At 43.1% G+C, this 24,129-nt stretch overlaps 6 protein-coding genes across 6 annotated transcripts; 5 read left to right on the forward strand and 1 right to left on the reverse strand.

Moving 5' to 3' along the window:
• Positions 1-4,423: 4,423 nt before the first annotated feature.
• Positions 4,424-5,407, forward strand: Bfra_001132 (uncharacterized protein; the record flags this gene model as incomplete). Its single annotated transcript, XM_037331570.1, has 1 exon — positions 4,424-5,407. One exon carries the CDS (start codon positions 4,424-4,426, stop codon positions 5,405-5,407), a length of 984 nt encoding a protein of 327 aa, XP_037197903.1.
• Positions 5,408-7,901: 2,494 nt separating this feature from the next.
• Positions 7,902-11,638, forward strand: Bfra_001133 (putative transcription factor cys6 protein; the record flags this gene model as incomplete). Its single annotated transcript, XM_037331571.1, has 6 exons — positions 7,902-8,047; positions 8,149-9,678; positions 9,957-10,000; positions 10,605-10,948; positions 11,031-11,288; positions 11,350-11,638. 6 exons carry the CDS (start codon positions 7,902-7,904, stop codon positions 11,605-11,607), a joined length of 2,580 nt encoding a protein of 859 aa, XP_037197904.1. The 3' UTR covers positions 11,608-11,638.
• Positions 11,639-12,156: 518 nt separating this feature from the next.
• Positions 12,157-13,699, forward strand: Bfra_001134 (uncharacterized protein; the record flags this gene model as incomplete). The annotated part of the gene is made up of 4 exons (XM_037331572.1): positions 12,157-12,317; positions 12,367-12,942; positions 12,994-13,386; positions 13,438-13,699. The coding sequence occupies 4 exons, from the start codon at positions 12,157-12,159 to the stop codon at positions 13,697-13,699; spliced, it is 1,392 nt and encodes a 463-aa protein (XP_037197905.1).
• A 558-nt stretch (positions 13,700-14,257) lies between these two features.
• Bfra_001135 (uncharacterized protein) lies at positions 14,258-16,991 on the reverse strand (the record flags this gene model as incomplete). Its single annotated transcript, XM_037331573.1, has 4 exons — positions 14,258-16,372; positions 16,424-16,637; positions 16,700-16,778; positions 16,802-16,991. 4 exons carry the CDS (start codon positions 16,989-16,991, stop codon positions 14,258-14,260), a joined length of 2,598 nt encoding a protein of 865 aa, XP_037197906.1.
• A 1,281-nt stretch (positions 16,992-18,272) lies between these two features.
• On the forward strand, positions 18,273-20,310 carry Bfra_001136 (putative cytochrome p450 protein; the record flags this gene model as incomplete). The annotated part of the gene is made up of 3 exons (XM_037331574.1): positions 18,273-18,529; positions 18,666-19,154; positions 19,356-20,310. 3 exons carry the CDS (start codon positions 18,273-18,275, stop codon positions 20,308-20,310), a joined length of 1,701 nt encoding a protein of 566 aa, XP_037197907.1.
• Positions 20,311-20,840: 530 nt separating this feature from the next.
• Bfra_001137 (uncharacterized protein) lies at positions 20,841-23,682 on the forward strand (the record flags this gene model as incomplete). The annotated part of the gene is made up of 7 exons (XM_037331575.1): positions 20,841-20,951; positions 21,006-21,405; positions 21,471-21,493; positions 21,573-21,803; positions 22,807-23,044; positions 23,149-23,378; positions 23,434-23,682. 7 exons carry the CDS (start codon positions 20,841-20,843, stop codon positions 23,680-23,682), a joined length of 1,482 nt encoding a protein of 493 aa, XP_037197908.1.
• Positions 23,683-24,129: the final 447 nt, after the last annotated feature.

The raw sequence follows: 24,129 nt of genomic DNA on the forward strand, positions 1-24,129 counted from the left end.
TTGAACCACTAGTTCTTCTTCCTTATCTGAGCCTGCCCTAAGATTATTCGACCACGTTCAAATCAACTGCGATCTCATTTTATCCTCTTAAACCAACAGCTAGGTCACTCACTGAACCACTTACGGAGTCGTCAATCGAAGTATCCACGATCAAGTTCCATGGTCCTCTCAACATTCCAAAGAAGAGTCTGCTAGTTATCATCGAGTCTTCACCGCTTCGATCGGCCGCTATGTTGTCTCTTTCTTGTCAAAGCATCTACATCCTTTTAGGGCCTCAACATTTCACACACTTGAACATCTCTCGAATAAAGAAAACGTCCCTGGATTAAAAAAATGGAAGTTTCTCAACACAGGTCCACCAAACTACACCATATGTTATCACTACAATAAATTGCGCACAATGAAAAAAGCCGGCAGTATCCTTCGAGATGTTTGCTTGGTGGTCATCAAAATTTCCATACGTATTTGAGCTAGGTATGTTCAAATCAGTAGTTTACAAAGTCCGGAATCTGTTACCATCAAACATTCTATGTAGCGAAACTCGAACTAGAGCATATGATACTTGTTGCGCCAAAGAACTCGCTATGAACAAGTAAAAGTAGAATTACCAAGACTCCTTGCCGTTTCGCGAACGAAGAATACATTCGATTTCACAGGGTAGACCCCATTCAACATTCACTAGCATTGGCTAGACCGAGGAAATATGCGCTCATATCTGGTTTTTGTCGATTGTGAGATTCGAGAACGCCGTCTCTTTTATCGTAATGTCGTCGACTCGTCGATAAGCTCCATCAATAGGACAGCCTTGGAATACCTTCGCAAAGTGCAAATTCTGCATGACAAAATTTGAAATCAACACTATGAATATAGAGAAGGATGGCAGGACATTTTTATTACAAGAAGGCGAGATTCAGGGCGAGCTCAATCGCCTCTAGATCAAAACTGAGCCGGGGTTGCCGCGGGAGTAGTATCTCGTTACAACCATTAACCGATTAACCACGATGGAAGCTCGACAAATATAGCGTTGAAGAAGATCGTTACTGAAAATACGATCTCGATGCCCATGTAACTGAGGGTTGTGCCATACTCCTATAGTCCGGTTATATTTCCTGGCTATGAAGCTACGCACTTGTATCAGTCTTAATTATCGCATCTTCCTACTAGACCTTGTCTAAACAGTCAAATGTTCTACTTCTTGGTCTACAGATTCTGTAACAACGTACTTGGAGCTTGGATAATCCAACATATACCACGGTCAATCTCGAATGCAAGCAGAGCCATAAAATTGAAGTGATAAAAATAACCATTATATCTAATTTTATTGATGATATAATTCACTCTTCGAATGAGAGTCAGGATACGATCAAGAACCACCTGCATTAAAGATACTGCATTCACAAGACTAGAAAATGGAAACTTCAGCGCAAGACGAGAGTCCATCTTGAAATCAGAGTGGTTGATGGACTGTTCTTCTCAGCCTGCGAGAAGTGAATAACACTAAACATTAACGAGTTAAACTACTTACGGATACTATCTCTCTATCGCTTTATTAGGCATCTTATATATTAATGCGGAGAATCTTCACTCAGTAAGTTTATAACCAACAGTACAAAGGTTTCTTAACGTCGGTTGGTGGTATCATGTAAAATGTTTGACTATACTCACGGCCTGTTCGGATTGATTTTCAGGCGATGTAGAGCTACATTTGTTGTCAATATACCATTAAACTAGACACCAGATTAGCTTTTTAAAGCTATATTATTGGTAAAAGCAGTTTATCAAATACATAAATGACACTATGTCAAGTCCACAAATATAGATCTACAAAGTTTAGGAATTTGTAGGAATTCATACAATAGTCTTACCAAATCTGTAATAGAGCTTTGACCAGCATATATCAATAAAATACTACTTCTATATTATGTAGACCCTCAGATTTGAGGCTACATTAATACGCCAACCCTATTTTAGTTATAAATCAGAAAACGCTCCGAACGGGCCCTTGAAAGGAGAGGCAATGGATTCTTCAATACCTCGATATTCCACAGATCTAAGAAAACTCCAGAGAATGGCTAGGATAGTCACAATGAAATCAGCAACTTTGTATGTTACTCATCGCTAGACACGAAACGTTTGCTGTCATGTCTGAATGTAGGAAATCGACGGCGAACAAAAGATGAGAGGAGATGATAACAGTGAGTGAGATAAGAACCATCAAACAATGTCAAATAACATCTCAATTATACTGCATTAGCCTTATTTTTGAAATTTAAAGGGAACTGCTCAGTCACCAAGATAAGCTGAGCTGAGTCGAGAGGCAAGTAAGCGCTTTTCATTGTACGCCTGTCTAAGAACTATTAGATTGGCCACCTGCTCTTGTATCTCAAGTTCTCTCGGGTCATCAATGAAAAGAGCCACTCTCATTATCAGGAATGAGAGCCCAGTGACCATTCAAACTAAATCCCCGATGACAACCCTTTAAATCCACAAGGGAGGACGATATTGTGATGAAAGTAATCTCCCGACACTAAAAATCGCTGGAAGGATATACCGAAAGAAGGGACTTCCTATTCGGAAAGGTGTAAGAGGTAACGATATATCTGTTGAAAGGAATGATCTATCATAGGATATGGTGGAAGTGTAAGGTTAGAAAAGACGCTATTCGGAATAATTAATTTCAATAAGGTCTAGTCTCGTGATAGGGCTTGAGCTACTCCTTATCAAGCTTAGCTCTCCTATTACTGTACTATCTCATAAACTGTTTAAAGTTAATCGCTGTCTACCACATTCCCAAAGAATATCCCCCGCCCCCAACATGACAAATATTATTGGCTATAGTACTAAACGCCCCACTCTCCAAAAACTTCAACACTTATTCTCAATCCTTACAGGTATTAAATGCATAGTTAAGACTTGACTAGCGCAAAAAGAGTCATTGGGGAGTATAGTTTCGATGGTTTAGTGATCGAATCATGGCATCAAACAGTAAAGCCCCCAATGGATAATGAGCTGGTGAATGTTAAAGCGAATAAGATCAGGTATCAGAGATGGTCATCCACTTATTACTACGGAATTGTAGCACAGAAGCGGATTGTAAGTAGATGGAGGCCTAAATTAAGATATTTCTTTTCTCCATTCTCAAGTCATTACCAAAGTTTGTCTACTTTGATGCCATCTAATGCATGTACCGTACCGTACTGGCCTTTCAACGATCTCAACTCAATATCTGACTAAACAAACAAAATTTTGCGGTTGGTTGCTTCCACAAAATAGGAGGATGAGATGATTCAATACCACTATACCAAAACCCCATTGTCATCCCGAAAGATTTCGATAAAGAACTTATAAACTGGTGGCTAGGAAAGAACACGGGTGGATGAGTGTTGTAATGAAAAAAAATTATTCGGACATAAGCTTCTCGTACCCAACTCATGAGGTTTGTAGAACATCATGAATACGGGCAATCGAGCGAGATGAAGAAGAGTCATTGAAAGAGGTGGCAGCAACAGTGACAATGAATGAGACGATAAAAACAATAGTCACGAAAGAAAAAAAGATTTGGCGGGCAGTAACGATAAAAGAAGACCAATAGGAAGTTACATACTGGTGGTATCTTTGAGGTCATAATATGCAGTGTATAAGGCATTTAGGTTGTTGAAATTTTGTGGTCAAGATCTTATTGTCTTTCATTGTTGTGTTACACTTCAGCAGCTACTGACTATACATACCTGAAGGATTGGATGAAGTAAAAAGTTACAGTGTGAAGGAAATAAGTGGCATCATACTTGAAAATACAGGTGCATTGCTCCGCTTCAATTAGATGTAGACTTTGATAACATAGAAATCTCCAGTGCTATGAGATGAAGAAGATAAAAGTAGAATGTTTGTAATGCAGTTTCTCTGGTAATTGTTGTAATGAGATCAGAGTAACAAAGATATTACCCGTGGAACGATTGGTACTTTGTATGATATCATGAAATACTGCCAAGAAGCTTCATGTTCACACAATGGGCTCGGCTAGTAAACGAATTGAGATGCTTGTTCTGCGCTCACAAACCATACTCATCAAAGCACCTTTGCTCAGGGAGGGTATTGTTTGCATTGACAAGTTAAAGAGTCGCTTGCCAAAAGCTACCAGCGCCAAGCGTCTACCCGCCCGTACCACCGGTGTGCGCCAGTAGAATGAAATCGCAAGAATCATCAAGGAAATATAATAGCATGGGTAGAATAAATTGGATATGTTGCCGACAGCATACCCACAGGTCAAAGGTGCATTGAGGCTGCCTTTCGGTGCGATTGCTTGGTTCTACCGCATAATCATTCATTGATACCTCGCTTTTGACGCTGTGTAATACTTATATACGCGCGTGCTGCCCTTTCCACCTTTCTTGATTCGTCAGCCTTTCTCTTCTGTAACACGAGAATGGAGAACGAAAGCCAAGCTTCCAACGTACAACTTCAGAGTTCTGAGCATGAAGAACTTATTGAAGAACGGGCCGAAGAGAAATCACCAATCACCGGGGGTTGTGAAATTAGTGCTCCTGGAACTTCAGGAAGTGTAACTCCAGAAGTCGAAACTCCAGAGGAAGATCTTTCTGAGATTGACGCGCGGTCGGACGAAAACTCACCATGCAAAGAAACCTACGGCAGCGAGGTCACTCAACGTACTCCAGGTATAGATTCTGCAGAAAATAAACCTCAGGAGAATGAGCTTCCCAATTCGCCCGATCTTGACTTGCAGCTTTCCGCCACAGATATCCCCGAGAAAAAACTTTCCGAGCCCGAAGTTCCTGGTAGTTCCCTTGAGATCGAAACCACTCAACTCTCGGAGTATTTACCTGAGCCCGTTGAGATTGAAGTTCCTCAACTTCTGAGCCCCTCACCTGAACCCATCGAGATTGACATCCCGGAACGATCCGACGGTTCATCCGAGGTACCACAGCTACCCGAGTTGCCCAATAACGAACCTCAAGATCACAGTGGATCCGATGCAGACAACGAGTGTTCCGACGAAGAGCCCCTTAGAGCTCTCGGGGATTGGCAACTTCGCAAATTAGCAGAGAACGCGCTTGAAATTGCTTTAGATGTCTCTACTCCCAAAGCATTAGTACCATCGATAAGCGACCCAAACATCTGTAAACCCCGAACTCCGCTCCCCGAGCGCGTGTGGCGCCCATCCTCAACCGACCCCACGCAAGCAAACAAACCAAAATGCCCACCATGCGAACGAAAGAAAAAGAGATTTGATTGTTTGGGAAGTCCTCCTTGTAACGAGTGTAGCAAGAGGAATATGACGGCCGAGCAATGCTCTACTTTTGCATTTGTAAGACGACGAGGGAAGAAGAGATTGCAAGATGATGATGGTATGGTTACACAAAAGGGTGGGAAAAGAGGCAAGAGGAGATGAATATCATTTCCTGGCGTTACTGCTTGTGGAAGAGTTCCTCCTGAAAGAAAAAATAGTTGGGAACGGAGCTGATAAATTTGGTAGCAGTGGCTGAAATTTGTAGTTATTGAGAGTCAATATGGTTTATTAACGTCATGCTTAACCGAGAGACGAACATTAATTGGTGGAAAATTTGTAACCCCGTTTCAATATCAAAGCCTTGTTATGCTTCTTCAGAATGCGGACGTCTTCCCTATCATATCTTTGACAGATACGAGATGGATGCGGTCTGCGAAAGTAGGGCCGAGCAAAAAGAAAGCATGCTCAGTGGATTATAAAGCGAGTGTGTGAGGTATATCGGAGATCAAAATCATGAGATCAAGTCCTTCAATTCGTTATTAAAAAGGCCCGATGGTATTTGTACAACATGCAGAGTAGTACAAGTACATGCAGCAGTACATTGAACAGAAAAAGAGTGCTGAACTTCACATTTGCTAATTATCAAAACGGTGGGGGAGGTTTCAATTGGCTCTTGAAGAATGAATGCACATCTCGAAAAATTGTGCAGCAAACACTGCATGTAGACTGTGTGCCTCGAATTCAACAAACGGTGCTACTGCATCGTAGAATAATGAATGTGCTTGAATAATGAACTTTGGATCCCGAGGATGTGGTTCACCAATTCGAATTTCAGGGCTTCTATATCGCATCAAGTTCATGATATTAATGTGGATATTTGGAATACCATTATGCATCATGCATGGCATCCTTAAAATACGCGCAGTCTGCTCTGAGATATGCACAAACGAGGGGCGATTACTTCTAGAAGCTCACGTTGCATCATCTTTCCTGTATGTATAATCAATTCATCGTCCACTAGACCAAACGAGATTATGTAGTGTCGCAAATTTAGCCTTAGTCAAAAATCTTGGGATAAGATTTTCTTGTAAGTTAAGTGAGATTGTGCCACTCATCAAGCACATTTAGGCACTCCATGAGAATGGAAGCGAGTTATAAGCCCAGTCATATCTCTTAGTAAAGAGTATACAAAGACGCCTGTAGATCTTCTACAGATTGCGGTCATGAAAAATTGAGTCTCTGCATGGTTTTCCAAGCATTGCTCCTTCCGATGGAGACTTTCGCATTGCACCCTTTGTGAACCGAATTTTGGTGACGTGAAGAAAAGGCTTCACCCCGTATTATCCAAATTAAAGCTTCATTGTTTCCTTGGTTGACATGTTATATGTCGCGGTAACGTGATGATGACAATTGCAATGAAGAAATTGATGACGGGTAAGGCTGATTTTGGCGAGGACTTCCATGGTTCCCGGCCTTGATAGAACGCAGGAACAAATGGAAATTCTTGGAGTATCTTTGGGGAGGGGGAAACCACACGACGTGCATATTACAATCCTAAAGATGAGAGGAAGTCGACTCCACTGGAGTGTGGCGTCGCCATGGAGTAGACAAGATCTCACTCAGCTTTCTGTGGGGGATTGTGGTGTTCCAAATGGGCTCGACGGTAAGGTTTAAAGAACCTTGTTTTGGCTCAAGCCACATGATGTTTAAAACAGGCATTATTCGCGAATATTCTTGTTTTGAAGCACATCACGCTTTTCAGAATCCTCACACAATTTGGGGGATTTTTGATGTTCCGGCTCTTCGGTTAGGTTCTCCGTGAGAAAGTGACTTAATAAGCGCTAGTTCCTGTATAAGAGGGGCGGCACCGTGTTATAGCCAATGAATATTTATCTTTTGATCCACACTCCTTCCTCACTCGCCGATTCGCATAACAATACATTGAGAAAGCCAAGCTCAGAGCTCTATGAAAGCTTCTAGAGAGGCACATTCTCACGTGTTGGATCCTATCCATCTTCCACCTTCCTGGATGCAAGTCTTGGCACGCCCGTACAAAACCTTGCCTGGCATCTGTCATTGGTCATTTAGTGGCGTAAATCCTTGCTATGCCATGTCCTGATTCGATAGTCAGTTCGCCGTTTTCTTCAATTTGAGAGAGGGGTACAGAGCTGCAAGCTGCACTGAAAGATGAGGGGATTGACCACTAAGATATATAAATGCTTGCTAAGTGTGACTGGAAGCTTGCTGATACATGCCGCACAATATAACGAATCTGGGTGTCGGGAAACTTCTCATACCGTTCACCTTCATTTACCCTTGACCAGAAGCCTGCGCATTATCCCGCTAATGTAAATTGCCCATGAAAACAATAAAACCGTGTCTGTTGTTGGCCGAGTCACCAGTCCAAGACAAGATTTCCCTTGTCGTTACTCTCGTGAATAATAACGGACCGACTCCTATCAATAACTGCGAGAATTTCCAGCTCGTTCAAACGACTCCAAGAAACAAAACCTTTTGAACTTTGAAGCAGATAGCACAAAGAGTGGAAGGAAGAATTACAATACTACCCACACAAAACCTAACGAAACCCCGACGAGTATTATTCCGGCTGTCGGTAAATTAATGCGGAAATTGTACAGGCTTCACGACAAAAGCAATGTCACTGAGGCTTCCATATCCAAATGTTTATAAATTTCTCAATAATTTTTCTGCCCCTGATCAAGGTTCTCCAGAACAAACATCGAGAAGTCAAGGACTCAGAAAAAGCGGTCCGAGATCGAAGACTGGTTGTTCAACATGCAAGTAAGTAGAGTCAGAGTTGCGGATCCACTCCATTGGGATTTCTCCACCAGGGAATCTTTATCGGACAATCATCAGATCCGTAACTGACTAATACAATGTAGACAGCGACGTGTTAAATGCGACGAAACCAAACCACAATGTATTAGGTGTCAAAATCTCGGTCGCGAGTGTGGTGGATACGCTCCAGAGCAGATTGAAGATGTCTCCAAACAAAATGCAAACGCTCTTGTACCTATCCATCCACGGCCGATGTCTGTGATGTCGTATACCCCTTCGGTCGCTATACACGGTGATCAACTCGAACGTCGGTATTTTCAAAGATTTTGTGACAAAACAGCAGCCGAGATCTGTGGTTCTTTTGATCCTACCTTTTGGACAGAAAAGGTTCCTCAACTCTGTCACCAAGATGCGCCCATCAGATATGCGACTATTGCCTTGGGAGCTCTGGCGAAGTCTTTGGAGATCACATCTTCTCCAACTCGACTATCACTTTCGGGATTTCCCCAAATTGATCATCATCACCTAGATGAACACCACCGTTTCGCACTAAGGGAATACAGTAGAGCCATTGCTTCGTTAAGGATAATACTCTCCGATGGCAGAAGACATTTGAGAACATCTCTCACAGCGTGCGTACTATTTATGACCTTTGAATCTCTTCAGGGAAGCTACGAAGGTGCTTTAACTCATCTCAGAGGCGGTTCTCGATTGTTAGCTGATTGGAGAATTGCTCGAAGAGGGGGAAGTTCTCGATTGTCGCACGATTCGTTGTCTGAGATCCAGGATAGTCTAGTCGACGATTTGGGCCGGCTATTTGCTCGTCTTGACGTCCAAGGGCTTTTCATTCCACCACCATACCCTGTGCCAAATCTTCTTCAGGATGACATGGATATTCCAGACGAATTTGATAGTGTCCAAGAAGCTCGAGAAGTATGGGATTTCCTGATGGCCGCTATTGGTCAATTCCATACAAAGTATCTCATAAAGTCGCAAACTGAACCAGAGCAACTATCCACGCCATATTGGAACAGACTTCATACCCACTACACCACACAGCTACTTCGATGGCGAAAAGCTTTCCAATCCGTCCATGCTGAAGAAGCACACACTGGAAGTATTTCTGCCGATGCGACACATATGCTGAGCATCTATTATAACATTGCCACGATACTTGTTGCATCAAGTGTCCCACATACAGAGATGCTATATGACGAATACAACCATCTCTTTGCGGAGATTATATGTAAAGCTCAAATTTTACTTTCTAGTCCGGATGACCCGAGTAACACATCTCGCTTCACTCTCGACATGGGAACGATCCTCCCTCTCGTTATCACGGCAGTAAAATGTCGTGATCGACGAATTCGGCGTCAGGCCATAGCGCTGCTTTGGTCCAAAGCGAGGCGAGAAGGGCTTTGCTTCGACACCATTAGCGTAGCAAGGATCTGCGCATGGATTTCGAGTATTGAAGGAGAAGGTATTCAGGAAGATGACCAACCAATCCCAGAATCATCCAGATGGACGATTTCATACTTACATTTGAATTCTGAAGAACGATGGTTGGCGGTACAATTGACACTGAAACAAGTTGATAATGGAAACCCACGGTACAGAGAAACAACATTTTCTTGGTAAGCGATGGACCATAGGAGTTAATTTCGAGGGCGTAACGAGGACCTACATGATTTTGGAAATGGCGTACGAAAAGGTTCAATGACACGGAATTCATTGATGTTACTAGACATCCTTCCAAATTGATGGAATTTTAATCTCTTTACTGCGATGAATCATGATGTGGGAAGCAGCAAAACGGAGCCGTCTGACCGATTTTTCCTGATATGCCAAGGCGAAATGGGGTGAATGATTGGACTTGGTAATCTCTTTTCTTTGAATGATAATATCTGACAAGTTATGAAATTGGAACTCAGTATGGTGCTATGGAGTTCAGGTCTGGTTTGTACGAGGTGGCAAATATGAGGTAGCAATACTCAAGTTTGACTGTGTATATTATTGTGTAGTCTGATATCGAGCAAAGTTATTCCTTTTTAGCCTTTGAAGCCTTCAGAAGAGACCGATTCTTGTTTGGATGTGTTTCCGATGGGCATTGTGCATTTAGATAAGTGCATGTTCGAAGGCAGGGCAGGTACTTGCGATGGACGAATCGATTGGCTGATCGCTCTCTAGCAGAGGAGGGTAGGTAGGTAGGTAGGCAGGTAGGTAGGTAGGTAGGTAGGTAGGTAGGTAGGTAGGTGTTAAAAACTCAACGCCGTTAATTGATGGAGGGATTCATGTCAAGGTGAGTGAGAAAATATGTATATAATAGAAGGTTACATTCAATGAACACTAGATGAGATGCAGAAACACACCTCCACCTAGAGGAAGGAAAGTGAACAGTGCACGTGACTGCCCCTCTAAGAATGCCTGATCCTCATGAGTGTCTGTAATCAGGCATTCATGAGCTTTTCTCATCAGAACGCTAATCTACTTTTGGGCGACTAAATAATTGCTTAAGCGAAAAATATCCCACACTTCCAAATTCTAATCAATAATTTCGAAGTTCTTGATCTCCTAATCGTTCAACGCCCACCGACTTGCCAACCACCACCTAACGATCAATTCGATATCAATATGGCTGACGCACCAAGAGGCGGCTCACGAGGAGGTTTCGGCGACAGAGGCCGTGGAGGAGATCGCGGACGCGGACGTGGACGTGGACGTGGTCGCGGACGTGGAGGAAACAAGGACGAGGCAAAGGAATGGCAACCAGTTACCAAGCTTGGCCGTCTCGTGAAGGACGGAAAGATCAACTCTATGGAGGAGATCTACCTCCACTCTTTGCCAATCAAGGAGTACCAAATTGTTGATTTCTTCTTGCCAAAGTTGAAGGATGAGGTCATGAAGGTATGCGAAATTTACAAAAACCGCTTTCATGCGATTATGGAAATTTGGCAAATATGGATACTGATGTGAATTTTGTCTACAGATCAAGCCTGTCCAGAAACAAACCCGTGCCGGTCAACGTACCAGATTCAAGGCCATCGTTGTCATCGGTGACTCTGAGGGACACGTCGGTCTCGGTATCAAGACCTCCAAGGAAGTCGCAACTGCCATCCGTGCTGCTATTATCATCGCCAAGTTGTCCGTTGTCCCAATTAGAAGAGGTTACTGGGGTACCAACTTGGGTACTCCTCACTCCCTCCCAACCAAGGAGAGTGGAAAGTGCGGATCCGTCTCTGTCAGAGTAAGTAACTTCTGGAAAATACTATGATTAATTTGTTTACTGATTTTTCTCTCTTCTCCAGCTTATCCCAGCTCCCCGTGGTACCGGTCTTGTCGCTTCCCCAGCCGTCAAGCGTCTCCTTCAACTCGCAGGTGTTGAAGATGCATACACCTCCTCCTCCGGTTCGACCAAGACCCTTGAGAACACCTTGAAGGCTACTTTCGTCGCTGCTGCCAACACATACGGATACTTGACTCCTAACTTATGGAAGGAGACCAAGCTCATCAGAAGTCCTTTGGAGGAATTCGGTGATTCTCTCCGTGCCGGCAAGCGTTACTAGGTGTGTAGTGGGCTTGTGAAAATAATTCTTTAGTTTATGCAAATGGGTTTATATGGGGTTAAAAGCTAGGGTCTATAGCTATGTCTCAATGAACTGATTGCCTTCATTTTGATTGAATTGCTACTGTGATTGATTTTTTCTATGATTTAAAGTATGGAAGTAAGGCGCAAACAAGCCGACGATTTTCGAATAGGAAGGCCGGAATGGCAGGTAGGAAGGATCCTTTGGAGCGAATACTGATAGGGAAGGAGTTCCTTGACAATTATGGAAATAGAGGCATCACTAGTCTGCAACTGAGGAAAGAACCATTCAACTCCCCCAACAATTAGAAAAGCCGTCTTATATCTCTTCTCTTCCTTTTCTTTCTCTACAAACTTCTTCAATACAACTTTCGCTCGATGCAATTTTGGTAAATTTTGGTCCTCGTCTCTGTAACCTTCACTTCTGCACATACATTGATGCAATTTTGGTCTTTGATACAGCCATAACTCCGTTTTACTTGCTTCAAGCATTTTCACGTTCTTTCCAAAATCTTTTCTCATTGAAATCATGCCTTCACGTCGATTTGGGCGGCCTGCCGTGGTCGTTGCTACACTTATTGCCTTTTCGGTTCTCATACTTGTATTTATTGGAGAGGGTTTAAAAGCATTTGTCCGCAAGGATGGTGTCAGCTTGGGGAAAAGAGATATCACTTTCGGTCTTAATTGGCAGTAGGTATCAACCAGTGGTTCTTTTACTCGAGCTGACGTTGATTCATAGAACAACAATCTCTACCCCATCCACTGCTAGAAGTGAGATTTTGGCATTGCATGATTGCTCGCCTGACTCTTTGAACACTCCAACATCTCTCATCATCGACCGCATACAATCCGAAAAGCATGCTATGGAGGAGTCTACCACTGTCTCTGCCATTCTTGCTCAAGGAACAAATACAGTCTCATTTGCTCTTCAAGGAAGATCTGATATGGTGTCCGTTATTCTAGCCGATATCAACAGTTTAGTGACACATCCTACTGGCGTTAGCAATACTGTTCGTGATGCTACAGGACTACTTGCTATTGCCATGGCAAAGTCAAGACCAAGTATCTCGACCACATCAGTCCAATCAGCCTCAACTCCTACTGATCTTCACTCATTGGCCGCTTTTGAATTGTCGAAAAAAGCAGAAGCATACAATGTCCACCACAATTCTCATGGCGAGTCTTGTGATTGTGCAGCATGCATCTCTTCTACGGCAGCTTCTATTCCAATAACAATAGCTCCTCCTCTTCCAACGCATGAGTTGATGGCTAGAGCTTTTGTGGCTAGAGCCGAAACTGTCACCGTTACTATCTCGTATGTGGATACACTCATACAATTCGTTATTCTCATCTAACATTCTCATAGAGTATGTTCAGACTCGGCATCAAACTCGACTGGATCGGCGAATCAAAGTCCACCACCACCACCAGGTCCAAAAAATTCCTCACCAGCTCCAGAAATATCAAACCCCGCGTCATCAAGACCGAAGAATCCCTCGCCTGCATCCAACGCGACATCCTCTGGACCCAAGAACCCTGTGCCTGGCTCTGAGAACTCAAATGCAACGTCCCCTTCTAGACCAAATCCCCCTTTCACTAATAGCACCAACTCTGGAGCTGGTAGTGGGGGGGCTGATGATGAGGGAGCTGGTAATAGGGGAGCTGCTGCTGGGTCTGCTGGATCAGGTGCTGGTGGCGCCGCTTCTGCATCTGGGGCAGTGGCTAGTGCTGCTTCTCTATTCTCAGGCAACACTTCTCAGTAAGTGGGCCATACAATCCCCCATTGCTATAATGCCTAACATATTATCAGGCCAACGGGTAATGCCCAATCAAGTAACAAAGGGAGCAAACCTTCAACCACGATCAAATCTACACCGGCCGAAAACACCTCTCCCGCAACATCTGCAAGTATAAGTCCGCCAATTGCCAGCCAAGCATCGGCTGCATCGACTGGTATCGATAACAGTATCTTCGCCCTTATCACACCTGCTGTTTCGAATATTGTTTATGTCATCTCGACTATTGGGCCTATTGCTGTCATGGTTGTTATGGGTCAGATATGGCTTCTGTGATTTCAGTTGCACCAGTAATATGGAGTTGAACTGATACGTTATTTCATCACTTGTATCACATGAATTAATCAGTACATCATGGATGACTTGTATTTATAGTGGTTTTAACCACAGATTATTCCGATTATGATGGATGATGGACGAATTTTTTGGAACAGAATACATGGAAGTTTATACTTAATAATTCATAGTTACTAGATGAATAGAAGGTCGGGAATTCTTAATAGATGTTGCGTATTCATTTTCATCGTGATCGGATCTTGAGTTACGAGCGATGAGACGTGAATGGAGGAGAGATTGGTGCGTGTTGTGCTGTGCTGCGATTTGATTTTATATGTAAGATATCAAGTATAGGTATTTCGTCTGAAACGGAATCGAAAAATCGGTTGTAAAATCCATACTCAAGATAAAAGTTTTGTAAAACATTGACCACAGTGTTTCTTTACATAAATAAATATCGTGATCAAATTTCATGCAGTATTAATAATAACTGAGAACCGTTTTCGTAAGAAGTAAACGAGTCACCATAACCATTTCTCTACCATTCTATTTGCAACATCACCACTCTTCTCCCAACACCTGCCTAGGCAGCTCCACCTCCTTCCTCGTATCTGTTTCTTCCGTGATACTAACGTAAATCTCGAATTTTTCCAATCCCATGACCAATCTCCCCGCATTCTCACATTCTCTCTTGATATCTGCTCTCAGCTTTACCAATGCATCGACTCCATCCACTATTCCCGTTCGAGAAACGGTATATGCAATTGGGGCTGGCACTGCGTCTTTGAGTCGGAAGGTTAGGGAGTCGGGATTCTTCCCGCGGATGGGATTTGTGTTTGCGGTGAAGCAGGCGAAGAATTGGGAGGTGGTGATTGCGGGTTTACCGGGGATGCCGAGGACGGATTTGGGGTAGGGGGGACTGAAGGGGCCGTTGGGTTGGAGTTGGATGCGGAATTGGATGGTTGGGGTTGGGGTTGGGTGGGAGGGGGGATATGAAGGAAAGCGGTGAGACTGAGGGGTAATTGGTGGGGATTGGGGTAATTCGGGATGATTGAAAGTTTGGATGTGATGGCTGAGTCTTGATGTTGGCATTGATGGTGGATGATGTGCTGAAGGTGGGGAACGTTGAGATCTAGCTCTGGTTTCAGGAGGAGACATTGGTGCTGAGGCGTGAGTATACGGAGAATATTGGTATGAAGACGTGAGAGTGGATGCGAGCATTCGAGGAATGCGTTGAGAGGGCATGTTTTCATGGGTTTTACTTGGAGTAGGAGGCATCGCTAGTGAAGTCTGGGAACGGGAAGAATGGTTCGTACGCGGCGTTGCTTGACATGCGTATGACGCGAATGCACCATTTGGCTCATGGTGAAACACAGCTGTCTTTGTCGATGGAAGGCTGGTCCGTGGCTGAGTGCGAATGCTGTTTGGTTGGAGAGACTGGGCTTGTATGAACGGTTGTGGTGGGGGATGATATACAGATCCCAAAATGTGAGACCCTGCAGGTGTATGAACTGGACGCGACCCATGCTGTTGTTGATGTGTTTGCTGTTCTGGCATCTGCTGCTGTATCTGCTGTCCCCAAAGTATGGGATTTGATGTTGTAGTTGCAAGTTCTGTTTGAGCTGTTGTGAGTTGTTGTTCTATCAAGCGCGGCCGCTTGGCAGGTCTTTTCAGCAATGGAAGTGATTTTGGTGATATTGGAGCTTGGCCGATACTCTGAATTCCCTCACGTGGACCAGAATTTTCATAAGATCTCTGGCTACTGATCTTGGACACATAGTTTCGGAATGCTATATCATATGCATCGTTGGAACAAGGGCTTGTGCCGTCCTCTTGGTGACGAGATATAGGATCATCAGGTATACTATTTCGTTGTCGCTTAGAGAGTGCTACCCCGAGTTTGGGACTTTCGGGGGTTGCATTGATATTGAAGGTCGAGATAATGGTTTCTGGTTGCTTGGCGAGGAATATCCAGAAGCTATTCCAGATAACCTGTCTAGCTCTGAGAAGGTCGTCGTCACTATTAGTGTCAACAGTGACACCAGGTAACCAAGTGGCATCAGGGAACGTGATTTCTATGATGGTAGACGTTCGCAAAGCCACTGATTTCCAGAAGAGGACTAATTCATGGTTACTGTCCCAGATCACACTCATTGCATCACGAACAACTTTTCGACCGATTTTGTTTGGGGTGAGCACAGTTATCCGTGCACAGGCCTTGAACTTTTGGGTATGGTCTGAAAGTAAAGCTTCGGAAGAGTAGTTGATACGCTTCGAGTCCTTTAAGAATATGACTTCAGCCATGATACTATTTCGTGAAGGACCGGACCGAGAAATTGAAGTGGTATCCGGTGGTGGAACCTGGCTATCGGGAACATCGGACTCAAAATCAGGTAAACCATGACAGTGAGAAGGAGAGCAATGATAAGTCTCATCTGTAACATTTAGTGAAGTATCTCTCAGCACCGGTTGAACTTGTTCTGAGTCAAGGTGTTCCAACTTCACTCGAGACACTGTCTTAACCTCGTCAACTAAATCCACAGGTCCATCGGGATCAACTTTAATAAGGGGTTCGGTAGTGGTGATCATTTTGGTGCTATTCTGCCTTCCTTCCAGTAATGGCCTCGGGGCTGCGACAGATACCTCGGTCATCACACTGTTTGCTTCCGAAACCTATGGGATTGGTGAGTCCAACATTTGAAAAGAGAAAGAAAAAATTAGTACCTTTGCAGGAACATCATTGGGTACTTCAACGACAGGTGCTCCTTTATTAGTAATTTTGATTCTGTTTCGCATGATGATGATTTGACTTTTCCAAGCGTTTCGAAATTTTGCGCTCTTGACCAGACGGGTTTCTTCATTGTGCATCAATATACCATTTGATTTCCATTGAGAAGTTGAGAAAATCAATTTTTTGCATCGGTGAATCATTTGTGCTCTGCAATTTTGATTTTTTGGTAATTCCCCGTTTCTGAATATGTGATCAATTGATCTGATCACCCTCGTCGGTCTGGTAGAGGTTGTGCATGTGTAAAAAGCGATATACCACCAACTTGGCCATATTTGGCGAGGGATTGTTCTATGGAGAGATCAGCAGGTCACTAAGAATAGAACTCTGGTCTACAATTACTCTTCGAAGCCATAGGAAATCTATAGTTGAAAATTCTTCCTTCAATAATTCGTTATTTGGCATCTCCAATAGCATAAAGTGCAACCGAAGACAATTTGGTTGATGAGATTTCATGGACCTAGGAGATTCGCCTTTGTTGTTTGAAATGGCGCTTAGATTCATAGTTGATTGAATGAGAAATGATTCTTGAATGGATAGCTCTTTGCTTTCTTTTTAAAAATCTGAAAGGAAATAACGATGGGACAGTAATGATTTATGTCAGATAGCGACAACAGACTAAGTAATAACAAACAAAGTGCAGGAAATCATGCAACGCAATATGCAGAAGAACGTCGCCACAATATGCAAAGGTATGCATTCTGAGCCGTTCACTTTACCCATCAAGATGTATGGGGCTCTTTGAATCACTAGAGTCAGATTGCATGATTTGAAGCTGCCTTTCCCTTCATGTAAAATCCCAAGCTCTGAATCAAATTGGTTTTGGGCCATGCACTCTCCTGTTCAGACATCTAGGATTGTACCAATCACTCGATCATTGGAGTCAAATTGCACAATGCGCAGCTCTCATTATGTGAACTGAATGATATAAAGACTGTAGACTTCTTCCTGTTTATGCTTCCATCATGAAAAAGATCGAAGGTATGAAGGTCAACCTCATTCGCCCAAAGACGTTGTTAACAGATTCTATGCATGTACACATGGGTATGTTCCCATGCAGAGTAGCATAGATGATCGAAGAGTTCACATTGTAAGATTCAAGTGAAGTTCAGGGGCAAGATATCAAGAGTTGGATTCTCTTTGATCCCATGCATCGTTGGTGGCATACATACTGCGAGACATACTGCATGTCAAGTGAAAATGAGTGGTGGAAACTGTACCCAGTAGGTATCTTCGGTTAAGCTGCCACAGTGGCTCAAATCCATGTTGCTCAGCCACACTTATCATTGTGGTGGAGCTCAGGCTGCTCAGCACCGACTTCATTAGTTGAAGCTCTGTCGCTCCTTCAACTTCACCAAACCTTCCTAAGTCCTGAGCCTCCTACAACAAAATCATTGAACAAGAGTGGAAATTCTTTAAGGACTTTTGTTGCTGATTTAACCCTTTTATTTCATTGAACTATAGGGGTTCCATCAGATTAGGTCAATGCGAACTAAATAAGAGATGGTCGAGCTCCTCCAGTCCTAAGCTTGCAAATAACTTGGGGACTTGAAACTAACTTCTCCGGCTTCAAGTGTTTCCGCGACCCACTGAGAAGATGATCCGCTTTGATCGTCCCCAATATTGTAGAGAGTAGGTGATTGTAGGTGCTGCTACGAGCCATGTTTCCTTAGCTTCTTTGGTTGTTGGTTGGGTAGTCTGAAGCCCACTAGGTACTTGAACTCTCCTTAATAAGATGCATTCAAGATTTTAGATTTCGCGTTGTGTTCATCTTGAGCCTTTACCATGGTGTTCAATAATGCTTCTGCGATGACAGTGTTTCCTTTGTTTTCGAGGTTGCAGGATTACAACGTCAATAGGCTTCTAATCGCAATTACCTTGATCTTAGGTACTGGGCTTGCGGTATTGTTTAGTAGGCCTGGTCGTAAGGATAAGGAGGGCACAAAAGGGACTGAGCCTCCAGAGGTCAAGTCAAGAATTCCACTATTTGGGCATTTGATCGGTATGCTGAAAGGACAAGTTGGCTACTTTCAGACGTTAAGGTACGGGATTAGCACAGCTACATGAAAGGGCCTGCGGGGCACTCTCGAGAAAGTTGCTGCTTGGCCCTTTGATCTCTACACGAAGCTATCCACCCCCCTCCGAAGAACATTCGCTTACCATTCATCTTCGTTACAGTTCCAAACATCCTCTTTATTCGGTCTTCACGCTCAAGATATTCGCCGCACGTATCTACGTTATCTGCGAACCTTCGCTAATTCAAGCTGCATATCGAAACACGAAAGCGTTTGATTTTACTACATTTGTTGTTGATTCTTCGAAACGTGCGTTCAATATTGGCGAGCATGGAATGAAAATAATTCGCGGGGAAACTTCACCAGATTATGATCCGAAAGGGCCGTTTTTAAACGGGAATAATGGGACATCGTACCTGAACGAGAATCATGGATTGATGGTAGAATACTTGGGACCCAGTGGAACTCTGCTAGAATTGAACAAAGGAATTCTGGGTGCTGTTGCTGATATCCTCAACAAGCTTGATCAGAACTCTGGAAAAGTATCCCTCTATAAATGGATGAGAGATACCCTTACGTTGGCTACTTCTGCGTCTCTTTACGGGCCACACGATCCCGTGAGTGCTAATCACAGCCTCATAGATTCTCTCTGGTTAGCAATAATATCCCCAGCCAGGGTCCAATCGTCCGTACTGAATCATTTCTGTGTCGAATAAATTCCCTATATCCTATTACATTCTGTGCTTTCATTTGTATTGGAATACCGGATGAGTTTGGAAAAAATTTGATCTATTCATTCGGACTATTGGATACCCTGCCCCCCAAACTTGTAAGTCAGTGCTGATCTTGCCAGGGACTTCGAGGAAAACATGACAATGCTTATGCTTGAATTTCTTCCTAAATTTATTTGCCCGAAAGCTTATCATGGCCGTAGAGCCATCAAAACTGCCTTTGCATCCTACTATGCTTCATCAAATCATATGACCGCCAGTACACTTATCAAATCACGATTAGAGTGCTCCCAGAGATGGGGTCTCACAGCCGAGGAGATTGCGAACATCGAAATCTCTACACTTTTCCTTGCCACAACCAATTCAGCACCAACATGTTTTTGGCTACTTGTTAATGTTCTTTCAGATCCGGCTTTGATATCTTCCATTCAGACCGAGATCTCCAACATCATATCGAAGAATGAAGATGAAGATGGAATAGAAGAATGTGTCATGGACATTACTCTGTTCCAATCCCGTTGTCCTATATTAATGTCGTGCTTTCGTGAGACGCTTCGTTTCGCTGATGCAGCAACATCTGTCCGGTCTGTCACCCAAGATGTAATCCTCGCATCATCAACCTCTCAATCTTCGTTTTTGCTTAAAGCTGGAAACGTCATACAACTCCCTTCCGGCGTCACTCACAATTCGCCATCAATCTGGGGGCCAGATGTAAATTCATTTAATCCGTTTCGATTCCTACCAAGTACCATTGCGAAACTAGACAAAGAACAGAAGAAACAGCAAACACAGGGATATTTTCCCTTCGGTGGTGGAAAGCATTTATGCCCAGGAAGACATTTTGCCACAACTGAAATCCTTTCACTTGTTGCTGCTATTGTTATGGGATTTGATATCGACGGTTCAAGTGTGCCGGATAGAGCATTTCAAAAGTTGGGGACAGCGGTCAGGAAACCCAAAAATGATGTTGAAGTCAGCATAAAGAGAAGAAAAGGTTGGGAAAATGTCAAATGGAAATTCAATGTTCAGGGTGAAGTTGATTTTGAGGCTTTGGTGGGAGAGAAGACTGATGCCTGAATCGCGAAGGGTGTCTTGCTATATATTGAAATATATCATTTAATCAAGAGATTTTGAGACTAGCTATTATTCCCAGGTTAGCCCGAATCGCAATCCAACAAATATTGTTTCGTATCCTGAATTCGTTTTGTACATTGAATCTTTTCGGTATGTTATATGCTTAGACATGATTAGAACTTCCGAACTATGGTGATGAACAGCCGCTCAATATACTATTCATACTTGCTACGTCAGCTATACATCTTTATTCTATTTCCCCGTGAGCCAGTGGTTCATCGTTGCAGATTATGTGTCTCAACATCTCCGTCTGGTCCAGTGAATAACGCGTGTGGGATGTTGCTTTTGCCCATCATTTAACTGTATATTTTAGAACCCTGCTTAGAGCCCTTTTTCTTCCTATAATAAGTTATTGACAGTAATCCTTAACAATTCTGCCTTCTCTTACGATTCACCTACCTCTGGCTCTTCTTTATATTAATATACCCATCAAACCCCACCAATTGTCAAGTTGATCAACATCTTCTTGCAAAATGCGTTCTCTTGATCTCAACATCTTTGCCGGTATCCTTCTCTTCCTCGCTAGACTCCATCTCGTAGCGACTGGCGCGGTTTTTATTGAGCCCTATGCTAAAATTGTTCAAGTAAGCTTCACTTAGAATCTCCATCAAACTCTGCAAACTAAACATGGCTCTTAGTTCCGAGCCACAGTAATTGTACCCAAAGCACCAACAGTTCTCCAAGCCACTGGAATCCAGTCATTCTGGCCCGCAATCGAGCCTGCAAACAGTAATTCCATCCTACAGATTGTATACGCCAATGAAGGAGAAACCCTAGGACGATGGTCGTTTTTCGAGTATTTCCAACTTGGAAATGCATCTGCTAAAGGTGAAAGGATTCATGGGAAAAATATTAATGTTTATCCGGGAGATCTGATCTCGAATGGTTTTATCTCGATGGATTCATCTGAGCAGTGGAGAGGTCTGACAAAGTCTTATAAATGGTTTGTCAATTGGATGGTTAGGAGAGGTGCGGAAGGATTAGCGAATGGGGAGATAGATTTTATGGGCAACGTAACGGTAGATCTTTCACCATTTCGTGAGTTGGTTCTTCTCCGAGTCGAATAGAGTGTGGGTATACTGTGACTAACACGGAACTTTCAGCTAGCATAGGAGATTTCACACAAGTGCGTATCATTTATATCATCCTTCTTTCTTTCTTGCATTTCAACTCAACCTATTCTCAAACTTAACTAGTACCCCTAGGCTATCCTCGCAACTGAACTCAACCGCGCTGCAAAGTGGGAAATGGGTCCTCTAGATTGGAAAAACGTTCTGATTCAAATCGAAGGCACAAATACCGATTGGTGTAGTGTTGATAAACTTATTCTTAGCAATGTTACTCTTAGTAACATAGAAGCTGTTAGAGTGTTTCCGGCAATTACAGGAATGATTTGCTTTTTTACGGGGTTTACTGTTTTGGATTCGATGGCTGCCGTCTAGGAATTTGGGGTATTGAGGATGGGACTCGGGAGGAACAATGGGGGTTATTTTGACGGATATTCTGGGTGAGAAACGAGCGTATAGGCGTGTCGGAAGTTTCAATTTATCAGTCAAGGAATCAATATATCGAATGCGAAGGGAGAAAGATGATACATTGACAGTGTACTTAAATGCACACTATTTCACCTGTTCAAAACATTATTCTGAGATACTTGCAAATTAGAGCCATCATTGCTCTATACATGGATATCAATGTATCTCTTTGGTCTTCGCATGTCTTATCAGCCATGAACACGAACTCTCACATATCAGTCCCCGAAAAACGCCATCTCCATTAACTAGGTAGTAATAAGATTTTCTCAATTTCATACCCTGAGCAATGAGTGCATCAGATTCAGCTGCTCTGATATCGTTGGCGATTGGCTTGGCGCTGTCCAAAACGACAACTTGGTCGTCTCAAAGGGGGCACCAATCTTACATCGCAAGCCCATTTATAATATTACTTAAGTAGCATAAAAGATGCGGAAAATATCTCAGGGATGAGTGAATGGGTTGCTGTTGATGGCGTGGTATATTCATGTGGATTTTGCTGGGGGTTGATGGTACGATTTTCGTAGAAACACTTTTCTTTGCTTGTTGTCAAACTATTTGCGATGTTTATGTTTCGACTGCGGGACTAATCTCTGATCTCTACATCACAAGAACCATTAGATCTCTTCTATAACTAGTTTCAAATTAAGCAAGGACCGTTGGATTTCATCTTCGATTTGTGATCTGGTTTATCCGCATCGCTTTTATCTATTTATTCTTATCATTATGTATTCCTTTATTGCTCCTCTTCTTATGTTTGTACTTGTCCTTACTCGCATCAACCATGTAGATGCAGGCGCGGTATTCATCTTCACATATGGTGGAAAAATAACACGGGTATCTGCTTTCCCCCCTTTTCCGAATCATCGTCCTTTAGCGCTTCTACTGATATCTTCCCTTTGAATAGTTTCATGCGACCCTCCAAGTACCCTCCCCGCCAACAGCGCCACAAGGCCATAGCCCAGATTGGAAAATTCAAGCAACATGGGCAGGTATGCAACCAACAGATCAAAGTTGCGTTCTGCAAAATGTTGTTGGGAATGCGGGGGACGAGATGGGGTGTTGGAGTCATATACCTAGTTTTTATGACGGGGCGACGAAACCTAGTTGGACGGAGATTTATTTTGAGGAAAGACAACCGAAGGGTGGGTTTTTTTTTCTGTTACTGAAGGGTTGTAGAGAGGGGAGAAGGATAACAGATATGCATACTTAGATTGGTCTTGATGAAGACTAATATTTCAACAAATAGTATATCCAGGCGATCAAATAACAAGTCTCTGGACACTTGATGAAATCTCCAACGAATGGCTCGATACGTGGTCTGTCATGCCCGGTCGAATCGGCGCATCAAAAGGAGAAGTACCATATGGTGGGAACTACACTTTCGATGGCTCCAAATTCGGCACGCTTCCAATCTTCCAACTGTCCGTAAGTAGTACTAATGCTCCATCAGAACCCAAAGTCCCAGACATGACAGAGGTAACTGCGTTTCTGGATCCAAGCTTCGAAGCCTTGACTGATAACAATTGTATAGGTTTTGCTCATAATTGAGCATGTGGGAATTGGCAATGGCACCGATCCTGGTTGGGGTTCCGGAGCGGTAACATTCACAAATATTCTTATTGAATCGGTGTCGACAAAGGATTGGTGTAACTTTGACAATCCGGAAACTTGGCATCCACAAAATGTGAAGATTCTGGAAGTATCCACGCCTTTCATTTCGACGGTTAGGAATGGAAAGAAAACTTGTTATATTCCTTGGCTTGTTATTGATTCGAATTAAGGTCTCTGAAATGTAGTTTAGAAAATGGAGGGGAGTCTGCGGAGGGGGGCGATAGAGATTCAAAGTTCTATCTGCTTTTGACTATTCCTGCACAGAACGCAGACTTCAAAATCATAACGTCTCGAATATACATCAGCGTACTGCCTGTGAACTATAGCACTGTTTGGCTTCGATATGATTATGAGAATACCAAGTTCTGTAGGATTGCAACTTCCTCACTAGTCTAGACTCAAAGAGATAGAAAAGCAGTTTTAGATGCTGTCAGACAGGTCAAGTGCATTGTGAGGTCCAATGACAGAGATATAAAATTTGATGGTCCAAAAATCACTTGCATTGTTGTAATCCACCCACAAATCCACACATTAAGAACGAGTGAAGATACTTCTACCAGCCATTACATAGCCTGCCAACTTGGCAAGATGATACGTTCTGCCCGTTCCATCAAAT

This window comes from Botrytis fragariae (genome assembly GCF_013461495.1).
Source record: "Botrytis fragariae strain BVB16 chromosome Unknown tig00000001, whole genome shotgun sequence".
Classification (NCBI taxonomy): domain Eukaryota; kingdom Fungi; phylum Ascomycota; class Leotiomycetes; order Helotiales; family Sclerotiniaceae; genus Botrytis; species Botrytis fragariae.